Source organism: Spermophilus citellus (genome assembly GCF_964194105.1).
Source record: "Spermophilus citellus genome assembly, chromosome: 6".
NCBI classification, from domain to species: Eukaryota; Metazoa; Chordata; class Mammalia; order Rodentia; family Sciuridae; genus Spermophilus; species Spermophilus citellus.
In genome coordinates, this window is record NC_138187.1 from 21,048,171 (window position 1) to 21,068,049 (window position 19,879).

A 19,879-nucleotide genomic window follows, 5' to 3' on the forward strand; every position below is an offset into this window, starting at 1 on the left:
CCAACAGTATAGGTTCGTGCACCGTCTCCGAGCTGGAGCTCGGTGCCAACACCTGGCTACAAAACCCGGACCTCTTTGCAGACTGCTAGAGCCAACCAATGAGCGTGCGCTCGGGGAGGGTCGGTCGTCCCGCAGACTCTGATTGGCTAACAGATGGTAAGCGCGAAAGCCCTTGACTATTGGCATTTCACCCGAGTCTGAGAGCGGAAGTGCTGCGTTTAAGGACGCCCTAGTGAGGGCGGAAGGAGATGTCTTACCGGAAGTGGCTCCACTAAGGGCGGAAAGCACCGAGGCCGGTCCTAGGTGGGTTTCTGTCCCCGCCGGGCTGCCGCGATGGAACTCAGCGCAGACTACCTCCGGGAGAAGCTGCAGCGGGACCTGGAGGCGGAGCACGTGGTGAGTTGAGTAGTCTGAACCCTCCCCAAGAGAGAAAAGGAGGCCTGGAAGCGGGTTGGGCATGAACCCCATCCTTCTGCCCGGTAGGAGGTGGAGGACACGACTCCTGGCCGTTGCGCGACCAGCTTCCGAGTCCTGGTGGTGTCGGCTAAGTTCGAAGGGAAGCCACTGCTTCATAGACACCGGTAAGTGCAGAAACTGTTCCTTGAGCGCGGCCCCAGTTCCAGGACCACAACCCTAGCCACTCCCCCATTCCCATTTATCTAACCCCTACCCCAGCAACATGGCCCATGACCCCTGGAGCGTAGAACCTCGGGGACCGCCACCCAGGCGTCAGCCTGCCGTTTCTCAACTCCAGGCTGGTGAATGCGTCCCTAGCAGAAGAGCTCCCGCACATCCATGCCTTTGAGCAGAAAACTTTGACTCCAGACCAGTGGGCTCGTGAGCAGCAGAAATGAGGGACCCATGCCTGCGCAGCATTAAATGACAAATCAGGGCCAGTTTCTGTGTCTGTGTGTTATGTGTGGCAGGGGCACTGAAGCTGAGTGTACTGCTTGGCTTCTCTCTGCCTTGCTTCAATTCAGGTTCCGCTCCCCATGTAGCCTCTGTGTCCTGCTAGTAAAATGAAATTCTGTCCTTAGGTCCCTTCCAGAGTCTGCCTTGCAAACCTTTCTTGTAGACCCCTAAGAATCTGTATTGCCACTCCCCACCCAATCATGCCTGGAATTCTACCTGCTGAGGAGACTGAAGCAGGATAATTACAAGTTCAAGGGCAGCCTGGTCCACTTAGTAAGACCCTATTTCAAAATAAAATAAAAGCTGGGCATATGCTCAGTGCCTACCTAGCATTGTGGAAGGCCCTAGGTTCAATCCCTAGTTCTGTAAATATTAGTAAAAATTCAGAGATGAGAAAGTGTTCAGGATTTGAGAACCCTGATGAGCTGAACAAAATGGTCTCTCTCCCCAGCATCACCGCAATATCAGAAGCATCCCCCTCAGACCCCCTCAGCCCTTCACAAACCTCAAGGGAAGTGAGGCTAAGCTGGGGCTCTTCACCAGCTGGTGTGCTGATATTTTGTGGCCCCCTTCTGGAAGAAGTCCCACTAGCTTCATAGCCCTGGACTTTAGTATCCACAGGTACCCTGTGAGAACCATGAATTTTTCAGGAATGTGGGATGTGCTTAGGACATAGGGATAGAGCAGGAAAATAAGGCACAAAACTAGGGAAGGTGCATCTGTAAAAGTCTTAACCATGGGTTGGCAGAACCTTGTACAGTGTTTTCTGAGACTCAGGAGGGACACCAAGTGAACCATTTGGACCCAAGTCTCTTTAAGAGTGAGAAATGAGATGTTTCACACATCTCACCCACTTTGTTACCTGTGTTTTTGAAGCTAGTTTTTTAGTCCGTCAATTTCCTCTATCCCCTACCTTCCTCTCTTGCTTCCCTCTGGGAGAGAATGGGCTGGTAGAGCTGAGTCATGATGGTTACAGACAACCTTTCTGGATCCAAGGGATCATTTCCTGAAAATTTTTAAGTTCTCCTGAACCAAAACTAGTGATTTTACTCATGAGAACTCCAGAAGGGCCCATCATCCCCATAGTGCAACAGAAATGCAGAGAAGGAGTGTCACTCCTTTAAGAGGCCCAGCCTCCAGCCATGCTGGGATCTACCATTACATTCGCCCAGCTGTGATTGTTGCCCTTCCATGATTCCCCCCTGAGGCCTGGAGAGGTGACTTGTGCAGGGTCACGCAGCTTACATAGACTGAAGACCTGAGTATGCAGACAGGAACATTTGTACATTGGTACCCAGCAGTCTCTACCCTGATAGCTTTCTTCTGTGACATGCTGATGACATGGGGGCTGGGAATGAGCTTTTGTTGTTTTTGCAGGATATGAACCAAGGTCTGTGTGGCCAAGACACCCATTCCAAACAGCCCTGTGTCATCCTGGTTCAGTGGGCATCATCCACTAAATTGAATTGAGCATCAAAACCTATTCCCAAGTCCTCTCTTTATATTTGTGTTTGTTTGCATGCTAGGGATTGAACCCAGGGACACTTTACCACTGAGCTTCATTCCCAGGCCTTCTTATTTTTTGTTTTTGGTAAGTTGCCCAGACTGGCCTTGAACTTGCAGTCTTCCTGCCTCAGCCTCCCAAGTGGCTGGGATTATAGTCATGTACTTCTGCACCTGGCCCCAAACTTTTTTTTTTTTTTTTTTTTGTACCAGGAATTGAACCCAGGGGTGCTTTACCACTGAGCCACATTCCCAGCCATTTATTTATTTTTGAGACAGGGTTTCACTAAGTTGCTTAGAGCCTTACTAAGTTGCCGAGACTGGTCTCAAACTTGCAATCCTCCTGCTTCTAGCATTCCAAGTTGCTGGGATTATAGGCATGCACCACCATGCCCAGCCCTAAGCCCCCTCTTGGTAGGGTCCTACAGACCTATTCCTGCCAGGTCCCCCTTTCACAGAAGCCACACCCCAACAGAACCCATAGAAAGGGCCCCAAGAGGTAGTAGTGCTATAAGGGGAATTTCTGAACAAAAATGGAGACTTAGATTGTGAGTCACAATCTGACCTACAGCAAACTGTTTCTAAACTCTTTTCTTACAGAAAGCCTTGCTATTTTTATCCTTTGAGTTTGCAGTTTGAAAGATGACCAGTGCACAGTGCTCACTGGATCATGTCCCCACAAGCAGCAGTGTCAGTACAGTCCTGAGCAACCTGGTGTTTTGGTTGACTAGGCTCGGCAGAATTGAGGTAAACATGGGAATTTCTGATGTTGGGAGCCACTCTGGAAATACATACCCTTAAGTCCTGAGCAAGAGATACTGAACAATTATTGTGTCCCACAATAGCTTGGGCTTTACCTCCACTCAGATACCCCCAGCAAGGGCCTGCCAGTTCTGAGAAGGAATTGGGAAACAAAGAGCAAGCTCCCAACCCACATCAACGTGGGTGGGTTCCCCCAACAGCCTGTGCTGTAGGGTATTCAGAGAGGGACCCCCCACACACAGCCCTGATGGGGACAGTTCCATCAGGGATGCTAAGGGGGAAGCTCAAAGGTAGGTTAGTTTATCAGGCCCAGCATCCCAGGTAAGCAGTCATCAGAGTCTGGAGAAGTACAAGAAAATAAAGCCATTTTATTATTGTTTCTTCTTTGCCATGATAGCCTGAGGCCTGGGTGGGAGTGGAGCGCTGTGAGTGGCCTCCCCCAGCTGAAGGCCTTGTGCCCTCTACTTGGCCTGGACTGTCTCCTCCAGCCTGTCCAGACGCTTCTGCAGCTCCTGCACTGTGGTCTGCAGCTTCTTTATCTCCTCCTCCAGCCGGGACACAGCATCCTGGGTAATCCAGGCTAGATTAGGCTTAGCTCCTTCTGGTGTCCCCCATTAACCTGGCATCTGCTAAACCCCCTTCCAAGAATCCCAGAATTTGGGCCCTTCTGTCTGTCAGCCAGCTCCTGCCCAGAGAGTTGTAGGCCTGTAAACCCAAATCCTGTTTTTGTTTTGGTACCAGGGATTGAACACCTGGATGCTTAACCACATCCCAGCCCTTTTTTGTGTTTTATTTAGAGTCAGGGTCTTGCTGAGTTGTGCAGAGCCTCTCTGAATTGCTGAGGCTGGCTTTGAACTTGTAGTCCTCTTGAGTTAGCCTCTGAGCTGCTGAGATTACAGGTGTGTACCACCACACCCAGCTCCAAATCCTGTTTTTTGAGGCCTCTGGATTACCCACTCCAAGCTGCCCCACCATTGTGACCTTGGAAAGCTCCAGACACCAGCCTGCTTCCCCTGGAGTACTGAGCACCTCCATGCAGCCCCTTCCCCACTTCACCATCTTCCCGTTCTGCCTCCCCGCCCGCCTCTCACCGAGCTGGGAGTGCCACTGGCCTCCAGCGCTGCCCTCCTGCGTGTGCTGTCCAGGCCCCGATTGACCCGCAGCTCCCGACTTTTGGGGGGTACATAGCCGTCCTTGAGGGAAATGAGGAGGGGCCCAGCATCCTGACCCCCCAGCCACTCCTCAGCTGTGAGGGCAGGGTCAGGCCCTGCTGTGGGTGGGTACAGATCCTCCTGGAACAGGTCCGACTGTGGGCAAGGCCAGGGATGGTTATGGGAGTGCTAATGTCACCATACCACCCTACAAGCCCAAGAGGTCAGTGCCCAGTCTGGAGCCCAGAAAGGGACATGGGACCATCACCTTTCTAGGCACTGTCATGGCGATGGGCTCACACTTCCGCTCGTGCAGCTTGTAGAATCTGTGGAAACAGGAAGGTGAGCAGCGCCTAGAGCCTGCAGGTCAGCACTGCCCTGGGAGCAAGCCCCGATCAGGGGTGAGGGTCAGTCACCTGGCAATCTCACACTTGTTCACTTCCAGGCCACGTTTGGGCATGTAGCCCATGCCACGCTGGGACTCCTTGGAACTGAACATGGAAAGATAGTGCAGGAATGGGGCCTCAGAGGTGATCTCGAAGTAGCGGATAGAGCTGTCACCCTGCAGGTGGTACGTGCAAAGGGAGGGTCAGCGCCAACAGATGCCTCCAGTCCAGCTCCTCCAGGCCCTTCCTGCCCATCTGTCTGTCCCCAACCCCTCCTGGCTGAGCCACCTTGCCACAGAGGTAGACAATGTTGGTGTCAGGATCAAAGAAGGGCAGCAGGACTCCACTGCTTGTGTCCAGTTCCTGCAGGGACAGTGGCTCCTCCAAGTGCTTCTGTAGAGACAGGTGGGAGATAAGAACAGGCTGGGCCATGTCCGGTCCTGTGATGGTGATCCTCACTGGGCAGTGACCAGGTGAGGACCCTCCCAGACCAACTATTGGAAATTCCCATCTCAATTGGGTAAACTGAGGCCCAGGGCCATCTGGCCAGGCAAGTGGTAGGGCAGGGACTCCAGCCTCGATTCCCAGCCCAGGTGCACCCTACTTCCCATCATGCACTTACTGTGTCCCACAGCGCCACCTGCCGCTCGCTCATGCGGCTGAAGCCCGTGGTCAGTATCTTTCCCTCTGATACAAACACGGCGTGCACAGGCCGAGTCCCCTCATGGGGACGGTCCTTCTCCTGCAAGGAGAGGGTGGTGGTAGGTCAGACACCCATCCACACACCCTAGCGGCAGACCTAGGTGGGGACAGGGGAGTACAGTACCCTGGGGGGTACTGTGGATGGGGGTAGTGGGCTAATGGTCGCATGGTCAAGGGTCAGGGTTCATGGCAACTCACAGCTATGACAGTGCCTTTGCGTGGCTCAATGATGCGCACACGCTTGTCACGGCAGGAGGTGCAGATGAGGGCACCATCGCGGCTCCAGTCCACGCTGTAGATTGTGTCCGGGTGCACATCTGGGCCCAGCGTCAGCACAGCTGCCCCAGTGCCCACATCCCACACCAGGATCACGTTGTCACAACCTGCATAATCCCGCCACCCCTGTGTCAGAAGCCATGAGCTTCCCACCACCTCTATGTCAGCCACCAGCCCCACCTCCCATTTTCCCCTTTCTCCCAGCCCACGGCACCTGCACTGAGCAGTATATTCTGGGCTGTTGGGTGCCAAGCCACGATGCCCACACGCTTGGTGTGGCCCTCCAGGGTGACAACAGGCTCCCGCAAGGGCAGCGTCAGGCCGCCATCAGGGATCTCCCATACCTGCAAAGAAGCGGTGAGTGAGTCTTTGGGACTCCGAACGTCGGCTCCATCCTAGAGTCTTACCCAGCACCTGAGCACCCCCCACCGGCACTCACCATGACAGTGCAGTCCTCAGAACCACTGGCAATGACGTTGTCATTGTGTGGGCACCAGGCAATGTCCAGCACAGGGGCTGTGTGGCCACAGACTGTGGGCACGTTCTTGTCCACACGTCCAGTCTAGAGGGCACAGCAGAGCCTTTGGTGGAGGCACTCTGACCCTCCAAACCCAGTCCAACCTCTTCACACCCCTGCAGAGGAACAGGCTGTGGGATTCCCGGGAGATGGGCCAGGGCCTGGGGTCTGCTCTCCTTGCCCCACTCCCAGGAGGGCTGGCAGCAAATAGCATAGAGTGTGGGGAGCCATGCTATGTGAGATCTTGGCCATGGCCTTCCTGTCTCTGTCCCTACCCTATGCTGGCTCTGAGGGCCAGCATCCCCACCCCCGCTTCCCTGAGTGAGGTCTCCAGGGGCACATTAGGCTAAGGGTCTAGACCAGTCAGGGGTCAGGTTGGGGTTCTCCAGGGAATTGTGTCCATGGTGGAGCTGTTAGGATGTGTCCTTCCAGATGAAGAGGGACCAAGGAAGTCTGCCATCAGTGGCCCCCCAGGCAGGAGCAAAGGTTTGGAAATGGCCTCTTCCGGGGCCAGCTGCTTCAGCAGGGCTTCCTGTGTGGAGAGTCGCGCAGGGCGCGGGCCCAGCTCTCACCCCGACAACCACTTCCTCTTGTGTTTGCTTCCATCAGCCCTTTTAAGGTAACAACTGAGAACCCATCTCCCCTTCCTGTCTCACCCATCAAAGAACACAAGAGTGTGCTGGGGTGGAGGTCACACACAGCAGGGGGAAGGGAGGCCTCTTCCATCACCAGAGGCTCAGCGGGTTGCTCAGACCCAGACCTGGAGTCCCCAGCCCCAATACTACTTCTCACCAAGTCTCAGGTGCTATCCTAGCCCTCCCTGTGTTTCCAGGAGGACAAAGCCCTAGGATGAGACTTGGGAGACCTGGCCCTGGGTCTGCAGGTCTCCATGCGGCCCTCTCTTAGTGCCCCATGAGCTTCAGGTTCCACACAACCCATGCACACAGGAGCTGGAGAGAGCGGGAGCCATATCTGGCCCGGCTCTGTTTCATAGATGACAACACTGAGGTCCAGGAAGGCTAAGTGACAATCACCTATTCAGTCCCCCCACCCACCCAGTGCCACGGGTGACAGAGACCTTCCCAGGAGGACATCTGCTGTCCCAAGATTCCAGCAGCTCACCTTACCCAGGGGCAGCACCAGGAAGGCCCCTCCCCCACTGGCCTCACAGATCAGGGCCACAAACTTGGGGTTGACAGCACAGAAACCACTGTCCCAGGTGGTCTGTGAGACGCGCACATCCTCGTAGCATTGGTCCGCTTTGGCTGGCTGTCCGAACACGTGGCGGAACTTGCTGGAGCGGACCACCTGCCGGCTCATCCTAGGGGCACAGGGGTTGAGAATTTTCCCCCTTCAGGTGAACTCTGACCTTACAGTGGTCCCTGCCTCCCCCTCAGTCCGGCTTTTAGGATCCTGGCATCACTCCATGGCCGACAGCATGCTGCCACTCATGCTTCTCAGCCCATCCTCACTCCTGTCTAACCCACGGCCCACCTGCCACACCCTCGGGACACTCAGCCCCCTCTCAAGCCTGTACCCTCAGCCCTACAGCAGCCGGGTGCGTGGGGCACCCAGTGTGTGCCGTTGGCTCAGGATGCAGAGTGCTTCCTTTCCCATGGTGTCAATGCTGGGGCACCATCCCGGTGCCCAGAGGGTGGGTTCTTGCCTACTGTGTCAGAGCCCACTTCTCTCACACCCACATGGGGACCCTCCTAAAGGCAGGGGCAAGGTTGGTCTCCCCAGCCTCCGGACCCAGGGCTGGCACACAGGAGGAAGTGGTGTGTGGGCTTGCCAGGCAGCAGGATGGCGTCCCCAGTAGGTCTCTGGGCACCAGAAGCAGTGATGGCTCGAGTCCCAGCCTCTCCTCCTCCCCACACCTCTGCCTGTCGCCTCCGCTCAGAAAGAGCGAAGGAGCAGGTGTCCCTGAGTGCCATCTCCACCCCCATTGGAACCACACACAGGAAGGGAGAAGCCCACCCTGACTTCTCTGAGGTCCAGCTGGGGTGGTTTGCCAATGCTTCCCTGGGCTCCAGGGTGCCGTCCTGGTGCCCGATCACACCACCTTTGTGCTTGGTGAGGGGGCTTATGCTGCCATGCTGAGGGCACCCTACCCAGAGCTCCTGTCCACCTCCCCATTCTCACCATTTGCTCTGCCTTGGGGCCTGGCCCCTTCTTTCCGGGCCACAGCCCCCTTGCCTTAGCTGAGATCCCTCAGGAGACTCCCAGGTCTGCCTACCGGAAAGCAGGTGAGAAGCATGAGCGAAGAGCCCCAGGTTCAAATAAGGGACAGGAATCCCAAGTGAGCAGCCTGGGGAGAGGGCAGCCCCATAGGTTGGGGCACAGGAAGCCATGGCCCCACCCTGCCGCCTCCCCCACCGCAGGTACCAGGCCCAGAAGCCACGGAAAGGGGAACTTGGTCTTTTCTTGTTTTGCTGTCAAGCCCTTCCTGTCTCCAAGCAGCAGCTCCTCTCACCCCACCCTGACTCCCACCCCGCCGCCCAGACCCTCGCATTCTGAGCAGGTCGGCGCTGGGCATCCTCTGCCCGCCCCCCGAGCGCCGCGGCCGCTCCCGGCGTGCCCACCTCCATCTTGGCCGCGGTGGCCCTTCACCCTCACCTCAGAGCACTCTGGGACCCTCGGCTGGCCCCTCGCAGTCCTCAAGCCCGGGGGCCTCCCCGAGAGCCAAGGGGCCGGCTCCCTGTCCCCCGGCTGAGCCAGGTGCGGCTGACAGCCCGACAGCCCGCTGCTCCCACGCTCACGCCGGCCCCACAGGTGGCCCAAGGCAGCGAAGCCGGGTCCCTGCAGCCGGTCACCCCCGCGCCCCAGGGACCCCAGCCTCACCTGCGGCAGAGAGATGAGCTAGACCCCCCCAATGGAGGAGGAAGAGGAGGAGGAGGAAGGCGCTGCCGGAGCCCGAGACTGGCCGGTTGAGGATGCTCTGTCAAGACAATGAATGAGAAGCGGCCGTCGCCCGCCTCCTCCGGTGGCAGCGCCCCTTTGGGGCGGAGCTCGGGAGAGGCTGGCCCTGCCCTCCGCGGAGGCGGCCGCCGGCTCGGGACCCGCAGCAGCGCTGGCCTCTTAGCGCAAGCAGCTCGCTGTGCGCTGCCAGCTCCGAACAGATGCCCTGGGCCTCGACTCTGCGCTTCTTTGAACGTCAAATGCAAAAATACTCCGCTCCTCCTTCCCTCCTGCAGCCGCCCCCAGCCTCCTCGCCATCCTTCCCCGGCTCGTGAAAGCTCCCAAGGCCCGCGCTCTCGCCAGCCAGTCTGCGTCGCCATCCTCTCCCCCGCACGGATGGGACCCAAGGAGCCGGGCCGGACGAGGGACAGCCCTGCGCGGACCAGACTCAAGGGGAGCTGGGCTCTGGTCGCGACTCCTAACGGACTAATGGGTAGCCTGGGGAGTCGCTGGGCCTTTCTGGGTCTCAGATCTTCACTCGGGGCACCCTGCCCTCCTGCTGCACAGGGCTGGGGCGAGGGACAAATGAAATAGCTGGGCGTCATGGAGCGCCTGCTTTGAGCCAGGGGCCACAGGTGCGAATGAGTCGGGCTCCCGCGGTTAAGAGCTCTTCACCAGGTGGAAGAGAAAAGCCCGCGATGGCCCTAAGGGCGCCTAGCAGAGGTAGGCGCCCAGCGTCTCACTCAAGAGGAGAGAGCCCATGCCCTTCCTTGGATTCCCAGGGACACACGGAAGCAGCGACACGGAAGGCAAGAAAGGCCTAGAATCAGGCTGTTGTACCAGTGTGGCTCCTGGCTGTCACTACTTTTGAGTGACCTTGGGCAGGATGCTAACCTCTCTCAGCCTGCTTCCTGTCTGTAGCTGAGCCACACGTGCCTCACAAGGTTATGGGGATGATTTCCCAAAATAACCAAAGGAGAGTCTGAAGCACCTCCCTGCCGAGTGCTTAAAAAAAAATAGCAAGTGCTAAGTAAATGTTAGCGCTTCTCATTGTCACGTAGAGAACTGGGGCTGGACCTGAGAGGATAAGGAAGAGCCAGTAGGCGTGGCCAGAAGACTATCTGGTAGGCCCAACAGTAACCAGAGTTGAGGCCAAGGCCCCCGTGGTAGGAAGGAGTTCAAGGAACAGCAAGAAATCCTACCTCACCACTGATGGGCTGTGTGATTTGGGGCAGGAGGCTTAACCTCTCAAACTCAGTTTCCTCAGTTATGAGATTCAGATGAGATAATGTATGTGGAAGAGTTCTGCAGTTATTCAATTGTAAAAACCTAAGGGTTGTATTGAACCCAAGAACCTGCCACTGAACAAGAGTGGGACAGGGCCTGTGATGTACAATCTGCAGCTGAAGTGACAAGGATAACAGCTGGTGTTTATTGAGCGACTACTATGTGCTGGGTACTGTTCTAAACACTATATTTTGCTCACTTTTTTTTACCCCTTTCTCTGTGTGTGTGTGTTCATGTGTGTGTTACTAGGATCTGAATCCAGGGACACTTTACCACTGGGTTACATCCCCAGTCCTTTTTATTTTTTTATTTTTTTTATTTTGAGATAGGGTCTTGCTAAGTTGCCCATGCTGGCCTTGAATTTGTCATCCTCCTGCCTCAGTCTCCCGAGTCACTGGGATTACAGGCCAGGACTACTGCACCTGGCTATACCATGCTCATTTAATCCCTACAACAGCCCCTAAGTGGCAGATACAGTGAGGCACACTGTATCTGTCTTTAGCTCTGCAGGGTCTTGTGCCCACACAGAGCACAAGCACATGCTGAAGGACCTGAAAGACCTGCCCTAGAGGTTGTGAGTCTGGGGAGAGAGACTGAAGAGAGAAAGCTGGGACGGATTCAGGCTGCTTTCAAATGCCAGTTGGTCCTCAGCGTGGGAAGGGGGCGGCCAGCACGGGGCTGCTGCAGAGGACAGACGCAAGGCCAGTGGGAGGAAGTTCTGGGAAGCAGATGTCCACAGAACACAAGATCCACTGTAGGCGGCGAGGACCGTGCCACGCAGCTCACCCTGTGTTTGGGTAGAGGCCAATGCCTCCATATGAGGGCACTGAACTGGCATTTACCTGTCTGGCTGCTGCCAACCTAGCATCTCACCATCGCTCCATTCCTGGTGGCAGCTCCTGGATTTTCCTTGGGGGAATCACCTTTCCTCAGTGACTGTCCATGAGGTTCAGGAAGGGGGTCTCGGGGGAGCCCATGGTCCCTGCTTCCCCAGCCACAGCAAGCCTTTTGCTCTGTCTCAGGGCTGGATGCTTGATTCCAGCCTGTGCAGTCCAAAACAGAGGCATCTTGTCGCTGCTGGGAAAAAGCAGCTCTCTTTCCACGTGGGTTAGTAAGCTGTAAGGATGTAATCACAGCACTAGTAGCAACCATCTTGTCACCACATAAGAAAAGCTGGCCAGGGAAAGCCCACGCAGAGAACTGCAGAAGCAAGACATGAGGACATATTCTAGACATTTGACTATCTAGATCAAGCTGTGCCTGAACCCCTTAAATTTGATGTTATATAAAGCAATAACTTTTCCATATAAGCCAAGAAGTTTCAGTTGACTTTCTGGCACTTGCAGGTGTCATTTCTGACTGGTCTACCTGCTCTGTAGGCAGACAGGAGCAGAGGCCCTTCCAAGGAACCAGATACACTGTAAAGATGGACAGACCGAAATGAAGAGCAAAGTTCAAACTCCTTAGCAAGGTTCCCAATGCATTCTCTGTTCTGTCTGGCCCTAAAGAGACTGCGGAGCAGGGTGGGGTCAGAGGACCTTGGGGGACCCTAGCTTCCATCTCACTTTATACAGTCTGAGTTGATACAATGTATAGTGAATGCCAGGCGCTGTGCAGGTGAGCACCACGTGAGCGCTGGCATCCTGCCCCTCTACCCTGGCCTTCCTAATGGAGACAGTGATGGCCATAGTGCCCCCAAGTGCGTGGTCTCCTCCAACTTCCTGGGAGTTTTCTGCTCATCTGCAGAGCTCTCTGTGTACACACGAAAGGACTGGTATTTTCCATACTTTCCTCATCTATTCATCCACCCAGTTGTGTCCCAGGCACTGTGCTGGGTGTAGGGGACCCAGAGGCTAATGAGACAGACCCCTGACATTAGAGAGATAAACGCAGATGATCTGTGCCAGGCCAACAGTGCCCTGCAACTTAATTCTAGGCCTTTAATTGAGCTTCCTGCTGGGTGGCTCAGAGTAGAAGTCTAAGAGGTGCTAATAGTCATGTCACCTTCAACTGAAGCAAGCTGAGAACAGAACCAATCTAGAGGCCAGTAGGGCCAAGAAAGGGAGAGAAGAAACCAGAGCCCCAAGGACACTATCTGAGACCTGGATCCACCTATACCTGAAGCAAGTCTTTGTTATGTGAAGTAACAAATTTCCTTTCTTGCTCGATTTTGCTCTTTTTTTTAACTAAATTTTAGTTAGATTTTTTTCTTTTAAAAAAAAAAAAAAAAACTTCTGGGAGAAATAAGGTTTTATCTTACCTATTTTTAAAACTTTGAGTCATTTACACTTTTAAACTTTCATTATAGAAAATTCCAAATATATAAAATCAAAAGAATTATATAATAAACTCTCTTGTACCCCTCATTCAGCTTCAACAATTCTCAGCATAGGATAAATATTGATTTCTTCATTTCTTCTTTCACATTATTTTCTTTGAACATATTAAGCCAAATACCAAACATTATGCCATTTCAATTTAAATACTTCAGTATTTATTAGTAACAGATACCAACTTAAAAAACTCAATTCTTTCAACAAAACATTTAATTTATAGAGTAATTTGGGAAAACCGTTGAGACATCTGCCCATGAACACTGTCCATTATCTGTATGTGTAGGTCTTCTCCTTTGTCTTGAATATAAATTTATCTGTAGTCACATATTACTAGTTTCCCCTCAGAGGCATATTACAGTTTTGTGGCTATTAGAATGAATTCTTTTTATTCTAGTTGTAATTTTATTTCCTTTTAAAATCAACTTTATTCACAAACATCAAAATACACCTTAATTTTCATACAATAAAACATTCATTTTAAGTGCATGATTCAATTAGTTTTGACAGCTGTACATATCCATGCAATCACCACCACATTCAAAATACAAAATGTTTCCATCACCCTCAAAATTCCTCCACAGTCAGTCTCCAGCCTCCACCATTGCTGAGGCAACCCGTGCTGTGTTTTTTGTCACTTATAGATTCATTTTGCTTGCTCCAGAATGTTCCATATAAATGAAATCAATAAGTATGGATCTGGATTTGGTTGTGTTTTTTTTTTCCACTCAGCGTGTTTTGAAATTCAACCATGTTGTATGTCAGACAAGGAATTTCATTTTACCCAACCACAATACCATAATATAATATATAGTTACACCCAAAATATTTAGCAATAATTTCTTACCTTCATAATACCTTCATAATTTATGTTTAAACTTCCATGATTTACAGGAAAAGAAATATTCCCTCAATCAAAAAATAATAATTTTTTTGTACAGGATATTGAACCCAGGGAGGCTTAACCACCAAGCCACATCCCCATCCATTTAATATTTTATTTAGGGTCTCAATGAGTTGTTTAAGGCCTTGTTGCTGAGGCTGACTTTGAACTTGCCATTCTCCTGCCTCAGCCTCACAAGCCAGTGAGATTATAGGCATGTGCCATTGCGCATCTGACACCATCAATCAATCTTACCATCACCAAAAGTAGGACTAGACATTCTGTATCTCCTGCTATGACACAGTATATATGCAGCACCACCTTCACCCTGTTCTTGCCAGAATCATTGTGATCACTGTCATCTTGAATGTAGTCATCCAAACTTAATTATTAGTTTATAGGAATTAAAAGGGATAGAAGAACAGGTTAAATAACACCATCGGGAAGCAATTACTTAAATCTAGAATGCATAAAAATTTATAGGAATGAATGACCATCAAAATAGACCATACTAGCTGGGCATGGTGGTGCACACCTATAATCCCAGCGGTTTGGGAGGCTGAGTCAGGAGGATCGCAAGTTCAGAGCCAGCCTCAGCAATGGCGAGGTCCTAAGCAACTCAGTGAGACCCTGTCTATAAATAAAATACAAAATAGGGATGGGGACATGGCTCAGTGGTCGAGTGCTCCTGAGTTCAATCCCTGATACCTCCCCCCCAAAAAAAAAAACAGACCATACTAAAACGGCTGGGATGTAGCTTAGTGGCAGAGTGCTTGTCTAAAATCCATGGTCCTACGTTCCTGCATTGTCAAAAAATTAAAATAAAATTAAGTTAAAAAATTAAATAAAGTAAATGGCACTAAAATGAGATGAAAGAAAAATATATGGAGTCTTAAGAACTGTGCTCACCAACTGTAACATGTAGATGCTCTTTGGATCCTCATCCAAACCAGCTAAGTGTAAAAGAAAACTTTTAAATTAGGTTCTTACAGTGAAGCATCCTGACAGGTCCAGGCCACACTACTTCAAGGTACTACACCAAGTGCCTTCAGGAACAACCCCTCATTGGGTTGTTCACAGAGCCCTGTGAGATATTTGTTTATCCCCATTTTAGGGATAAAGTAATCAATGCAGAGAGGAGATAAATGACCTGCCCAAGGTCACATGAAGTAGGATTCACATCCAAGCCTGCCTGACCGAGACCTGTGAGTCTGGCTGCAGCGTCCTGGGACCTCTTACAGCTCCGGTGTTCACAAAAAGAGGGAGGAGCCAAGTCAGGAGGGCAATGAAGTGGAGGAGACCATCAGAGATGGTGGTGGGACGGATGGATGGATGGCATGCCATAAACAAGTGATCCCCCTGCCTTAGCCTCCCAAGTTGTTGGGATTACAGGAGTGTGCCACCACACCTGGCTTTAAACTGGGTCTTTTTTTTTTTTTTTTTTTTTTTTTGTACCAGGGATTGAACTCAAGGGCACTTAATCACTGAGCCACATCCCCAGCCCTTTTTATATTTTATTTTGAGACAGGGTCTCACTGAGTCACTTAGTACCTCGCTAAATTGCTAAGGCTGACTTTGAACTCAAGATCTCCCAAGCAGCTGAGATTACAGGTGTGCACCACTGTACCTGGCTTAAACTTGAGAGTTTGCCAAACAGAGAAGGGAGGGAGAAGAGAAAAGCCTTTCAGATAAAGGCAGAAACAGTTATGGCACTTTAGGGAAAAGTGAGACCTGCCCCACAGTTGACGCCTCAGGGACTTGGGATGATGGGGAGGGCCGCCAAGCCAGAAAGGTCAGCAGGACCCAGATCACGAGGGACCTCAACCAGGGCCTTCTCAAGAAGTTTGCTGATGTAGGCAATAAAACCCACACCAGTCTACAAGTGAAGCAACGGTCTCCTGTGTGAGTGGTCACTCTGGTGGCCTGGCCCTGCTACCAAACCAGGCCTGTTTTGCCTGCCATGCACGATGCCAATGGCCAAAATGATGAGGTCTGAGCTTTCTTGGTGGTGCTGGGGACTGAACCCAGGGCTTGTGCTTGCTGGGCTTACTCTCGGCCTGAACTCCAGCCCCAGAAATGATGAGTTGTGCACCACAGAAGGAGTTAATTAACAACGTGGCCTTGTGTGGAGACAGGAGAGCAAGTCTCAAATCTACCTCCACAATGGTGAATTCTGGGGACATCTGCAGCATGGGGGATTGCAGGCTAAGAGCAGATGAAGTGGGCTAAGTCTGGGGGGCTTAGTCGGTTTTCCAGCCCCTGGGCCCCCAGGCCTCCTCATTTCTATGGTCTTCCTTCGACCTGTAGGTTCAGCGTTGACTGTCATATCCGGAAGCCGGTTGTGGCCCTCAGCAGGAGGCACGGAAGGATGTCAAAGTCTCCAGGCTGGAGCCCAAGTCAACCTCAATGGCCGCTTCCACCAGCCCTCTGCTACAGATGCCTTCCCTGCTGTCACCAGATGATCGCGGCTCCTATTTTATGGAGAAGCGAAATGAGAACTGTGCCAGCCGCTCTGTCCTCACCAGCTCTCATCTCCGGCTTCTATAACTGCCATGGGCCATCACCCCAGAGGCAGAGGCCGACCCGGGCCCAGGCTGACTCCTGCACCCTCCTGGACAGTCCTTCCCATTTCCTCTTGACCTGTACCATGGCATAGCCCCTCTCCTGCATCGCCAACTTCCCTGTCCAAGGACCCCCTCTGTTCATTGTTTAAAAACACACTAGGTCTCCCACGGGGCAGGGACCTGCCAATCTCGGACCACTTCCTCTTCACTCCTGCAGTTCACGCTCAAGTTTCTTGAAAGAGCTGTTGACACCCAGTCTGACTTCCCCCTCCACTGCTTCTTCACCTACTTGTCTGCTGCCACAGAGACTCGCCATCGCCAAGGCCACCAACCATCTCCTGATCACACATCAAACACATTTTGGCGGCCACCTGAAGCTGCTGACCGCTCCCTCCCTCTGAACACCTCTCCTTTGGAATCTAACAGGGACCTGCTCTCCCTGTCCTCTTCCTCTCTCCAGCTTTCTCTCTTGATCCCCTTCAGGGCATCTCTTCCCTTGCTGGACATGTCAAGGGTCAAGTCGCCCCTTCCCCAGGCACCCCCACCAGCCACCCTGACTCATCCACATCTGCTGAACAACTCCCTGCCTGCCTCTGGGCCCCTGCATTTCTGGCTTCTGACCCACATGCCCCATTAGTGGCTCCCAAGGTGGACACTCTCCCAGCCCTATTCTGGGGTTTGAGGGGTGCCCCACCAGCAATTGTCACAGCCTAACTATTTCTATCACTCCTGTCACATTCTGTTGGTAAAACACTTGCAGGACTGTCCTCGAGTCCATGTGGAGGGGACCGTTGTTGTGGACAGTTGCAAGGACTTTGAAGCTGTCTCTGACCCACCACGGAGGACAGGCAGGTGATGTGGTTGTCTGATACAGAGTGACCTTCGTCGACATGCAGGAATCAAACCTGATTCCTCAAGATAAATTAAAACTATGGATTTTCATGTGAAAGCTCCAGATCTTTCAATGTTGGCAGCTAATTCTAAAACTTCTAAAAATGTCGTGTGAGCAAAACTAAAAATGTCTTTGGTTTGGATGTGGATTTTTCTGGCCAATTTTTTTTTTTTTTTTGACGGGTTTTCCTATGTTGCCCAGCCTGGCTTTGAACTCTTGGGCTCAAGTGAGCCTCCTGCCTCTGCCTCCAGGTGGCTGGTCCCCAGGCATGCCACCACACTGGCTCCATTTTTGTTGTTGTTGTTGTTGTTTTGTTTTGTTTTTTTTACTTATTCTTTGCCCCTGGCATGGGCCTGAGATCCCTTCCTCCTCGTTTACCACTAAACTTCTGTGCATCCCACCCATCCTTTAAGATGCAGATCAGGATGTCCCTCTCGGTGAAGTCTTCCCTGACACCCGCTACACATACTACCACTCCTCAAATGGTTCCTTACAGTCTGGATATGGCTTGTCTTCCAAAGGTTCATGCACTGGAAGCTCAATCCCCAACATGGTCATATGGAAAGATAGCAGTACCTTTCAAAGGTGAGGCCCAGTGGGAGGTCATCGGAGGTGCTGCCCTACAAAGAGATCAAGTTAGTTCTAGTGACAGGATCACTATAAAAGAACAAGCCTGGTCATTCCCCAGTCACCCCTGCTTCCTGCCCCACCAGGTGGCTGCTGCCTCCCTCCCACAAATACTCCCACCATGATGCCATCTGCCATCAGATAAAGCAGTCAGAGAGGCCCTTGCCAGAGCAAGGGCCATGCTTTTTTGACTTCCCTCCTCCAAATTGTGAATTTAAATAGACCTTTTGTCTTCACAAATTACCCAGCCTCTAGGATTTTGTTATACCAAAGGAAAACTACCATTGTCACTTACAAATCAGATATAATTGTCTATGTGTCCAGATCTCCTATCAAACTGTTTCATTTTCCCATCACAAGACCCAATATATGGTTGGCATTCCATAAAAATCAATCCTCTCCTTTCCAGCATTGTTAAGAAACAGTTAACTTGTGCACACTCTGCCTTCACCATTTTGTTTCATGGCTATTCCATCCTCTGTTCCCATGGCCATTAATTTTCTGGCCATTGAAAACACACTATCACCTCCTCCTGCCCATTGTCATTAATTTAGAGAAGGATTTATGGCCCATTATAAACTGAGGAAAGTTTTCCCAAGACCACCAGGAGCTGGAACTACTGGGAAAGAGATTTCTTTCTGCTCTGGTTGACAAAATGGCAGAAGGAGGGGCCCCCCTGAAAATGAAACTAACGCAGCCAAGGTCTTGGTAAGACAAATTCCTCATGACATTATTTGAACACCTTTGTTCAGGTTTTGCTGAAGCCCTCTAGGGCAGGACTTTTCTTTTTTATCAGTCAATAAATGTATTTTTATGCCTATCATTGGCTATCCTAGTAATTGAAGAGGAGAGGGTGACTTCCTAATTGTCACATTGTTATAGAACCCAAAGAAGTGGGCTTCTCTACAAGCACAGATTTCACAAGCAACTGTAGCTATCTCAGAAATGCCAACTGTGGTCAGCATTCTAAGCCATATTCTCTCACTTTACAAACTTGGATACATTCCCATCAATCTCTCAACAAACATTCCCATCAATCTTGCAACAAATTAAACTTTCCCTTGCAACTTCTTTTTAGTTATATTGTTTCCAATAGAATTGCCTGATTTTAAGAGCTGGGAGATAGTATTGTTTCCCATTTTGCAACTCTATTAGCACCTTAGAGGGGTTTGATGTTGTCACATCATTGTCCACAAATTCTTTTTTTTTTTTTTTTTTTTTTTGGTACCTGAGATTGAACGCAGGGGTGCTTGGCCACCAAGCCACATCACCAGCCCTTTTTATATTTTATTTACAGACAGGGTCTCCCTAAGTTATTTAGGCCCTCAGTAAGTTGCTGAGACTGGCCTGGAACTTTCGATTCTCCTGCCTCAGCCTCCCAAGCAGCTGGGATTACAGGCATGCACAACTACACCTGGCTTGCCAACACATTTTATCATCTAACTTTCAAATTAGATTAAATTATACAGCCACCCTAGTGGATTTAAAATGGTTTCTCATTCTGTTACTTATTCACATTTCCCCAATGACTGAATGTTGAGCATCTTTTCAGGCATTTATTAGCCATTTGTGTATTTTAGAAGAAATGTCCATACAGATTCTTTGCCCATTTTTTATTGAATTATGCCTTTTATTATTGGGATGTCAGTGTTACTTATATGTTTTGGATACAAATTTAATATCAGATATATTACTTGCAAATATTCTCTCCTGTTCTATAGGTTGTATTTTACTTTCTCAATGGTGTCCTTGAAAACACAAAATTCAAAAATTTGATCAAGTCCAATTTATTTTTTCTTTTATTGCTTGTGCTTTTTGGTGAGATATTGAAGAAAATATTACCAAATTCAAGGACATAAAGACTTACCTGTAAATTGTCTTCTAAGATTTTTATATTTCAGTTTTTATATTTGACTTTTAAAAATCTATTTTGAGTTAATTTTTGGATATGGTGTGAGGTAGGGATTCCAAATTCATTGTTTTATATTGTGTATACTGTGTATATGTATATCCTAGCATCACTTGTTCAAAGTTATTCTTCAATTCTTTTTTTAATTTTTTAGTTATAGATGGACATAATATCTTTATTCTATTTATTTATTTATTATTATGTGGTGCTGAAGATCAAACCCAGGGCCTCACACTTGCTAGGCGAGTGATCTACCGCTGAGCCAAAACCCTAGCCC

General features: G+C 50.8%; 2 protein-coding genes across 9 annotated transcripts; one reads left to right on the top strand and one right to left on the bottom strand.

Annotated features, from left to right (window-relative positions):
• Positions 1–258: 258 nt before the first annotated feature.
• Positions 259–17,208, top strand: BOLA2B (bolA family member 2B). 4 transcript variants are annotated; one of them, XM_081296900.1, is made up of 3 exons: positions 259–396; positions 484–581; positions 15,918–17,208. In XM_081296900.1, the coding sequence occupies exons 1-3, from the start codon at positions 334–336 to the stop codon at positions 16,264–16,266; spliced, it is 510 nt and encodes a 169-aa protein (XP_081153026.1). In that variant the 5' UTR covers positions 259–333; the 3' UTR covers positions 16,267–17,208. The 4 variants fall into 4 exon arrangements, with proteins under 4 accessions (XP_081153026.1, XP_081153027.1, XP_081153028.1 ...); XM_081296901.1 differs by lacking the exon at positions 15,918–17,208 and adding an exon at positions 8,591–8,741; XM_081296902.1 differs by lacking the exon at positions 15,918–17,208 and adding an exon at positions 676–896.
• On the bottom strand, positions 3,513–10,543 carry CORO1A (coronin 1A). Of its 5 annotated transcripts, XM_081296895.1 has the most exons (12): positions 10,002–10,542; positions 9,051–9,147; positions 7,332–7,530; positions 6,132–6,254; positions 5,907–6,036; positions 5,615–5,799; positions 5,337–5,456; positions 5,003–5,107; positions 4,745–4,890; positions 4,597–4,654; positions 4,269–4,484; positions 3,514–3,743 (listed from the first exon to the last, which is right to left on the bottom strand). In XM_081296895.1, exons 3-12 carry the CDS (start codon positions 7,527–7,529, stop codon positions 3,639–3,641), a joined length of 1,386 nt encoding a protein of 461 aa, XP_081153021.1. In that variant the 5' UTR covers position 7,530; positions 9,051–9,147; positions 10,002–10,542; the 3' UTR covers positions 3,514–3,638. The 5 variants fall into 5 exon arrangements, with proteins under 5 accessions (XP_081153024.1, XP_081153022.1, XP_081153023.1 ...); XM_081296898.1 differs by lacking the exon at positions 9,051–9,147 and having other exon boundaries at positions 3,513–3,743; positions 10,002–10,543; XM_081296896.1 differs by lacking the exons at positions 9,051–9,147; positions 10,002–10,542 and adding an exon at positions 8,826–9,038 and having other exon boundaries at positions 3,513–3,743.
• Positions 17,209–19,879: the final 2,671 nt, after the last annotated feature.

What these genes read in the sequence shown, in the direction of transcription:
- BOLA2B (XM_081296900.1), top strand. Translation starts at nt 334, where the DNA reads ATGGAACTCAGCGCAGACTACCTCCGGGAGAAGCTGCAGCGGGACCTG. An exon ending in ACCTGGAGGCGGAGCACGTG is followed by an intron (nt 397 to 483) that starts GTGAGTTGAGTA and finishes TCTGCCCGGTAG; the next exon opens with GAGGTGGAGGACACGACTCC. An exon ending in CCACTGCTTCATAGACACCG is followed by an intron (nt 582 to 15,917) that starts GTAAGTGCAGAA and finishes TTCGACCTGTAG; the next exon opens with GTTCAGCGTTGACTGTCATA.
- CORO1A (XM_081296894.1), bottom strand. Translation starts at nt 9,712, where the DNA reads ATGACGCCCAGCTATTTCATTTGTCCCTCGCCCCAGCCCTGTGCAGCA. An exon ending in AGGTGGCGCTGTGGGACACA is followed by an intron (nt 5,108 to 5,336) that starts GTAAGTGCATGA and finishes CTGTCTCTACAG; the next exon opens with AAGCACTTGGAGGAGCCACT. An exon ending in TTGTCTACCTCTGTGGCAAG is followed by an intron (nt 4,891 to 5,002) that starts GTGGCTCAGCCA and finishes TACCACCTGCAG; the next exon opens with GGTGACAGCTCTATCCGCTA.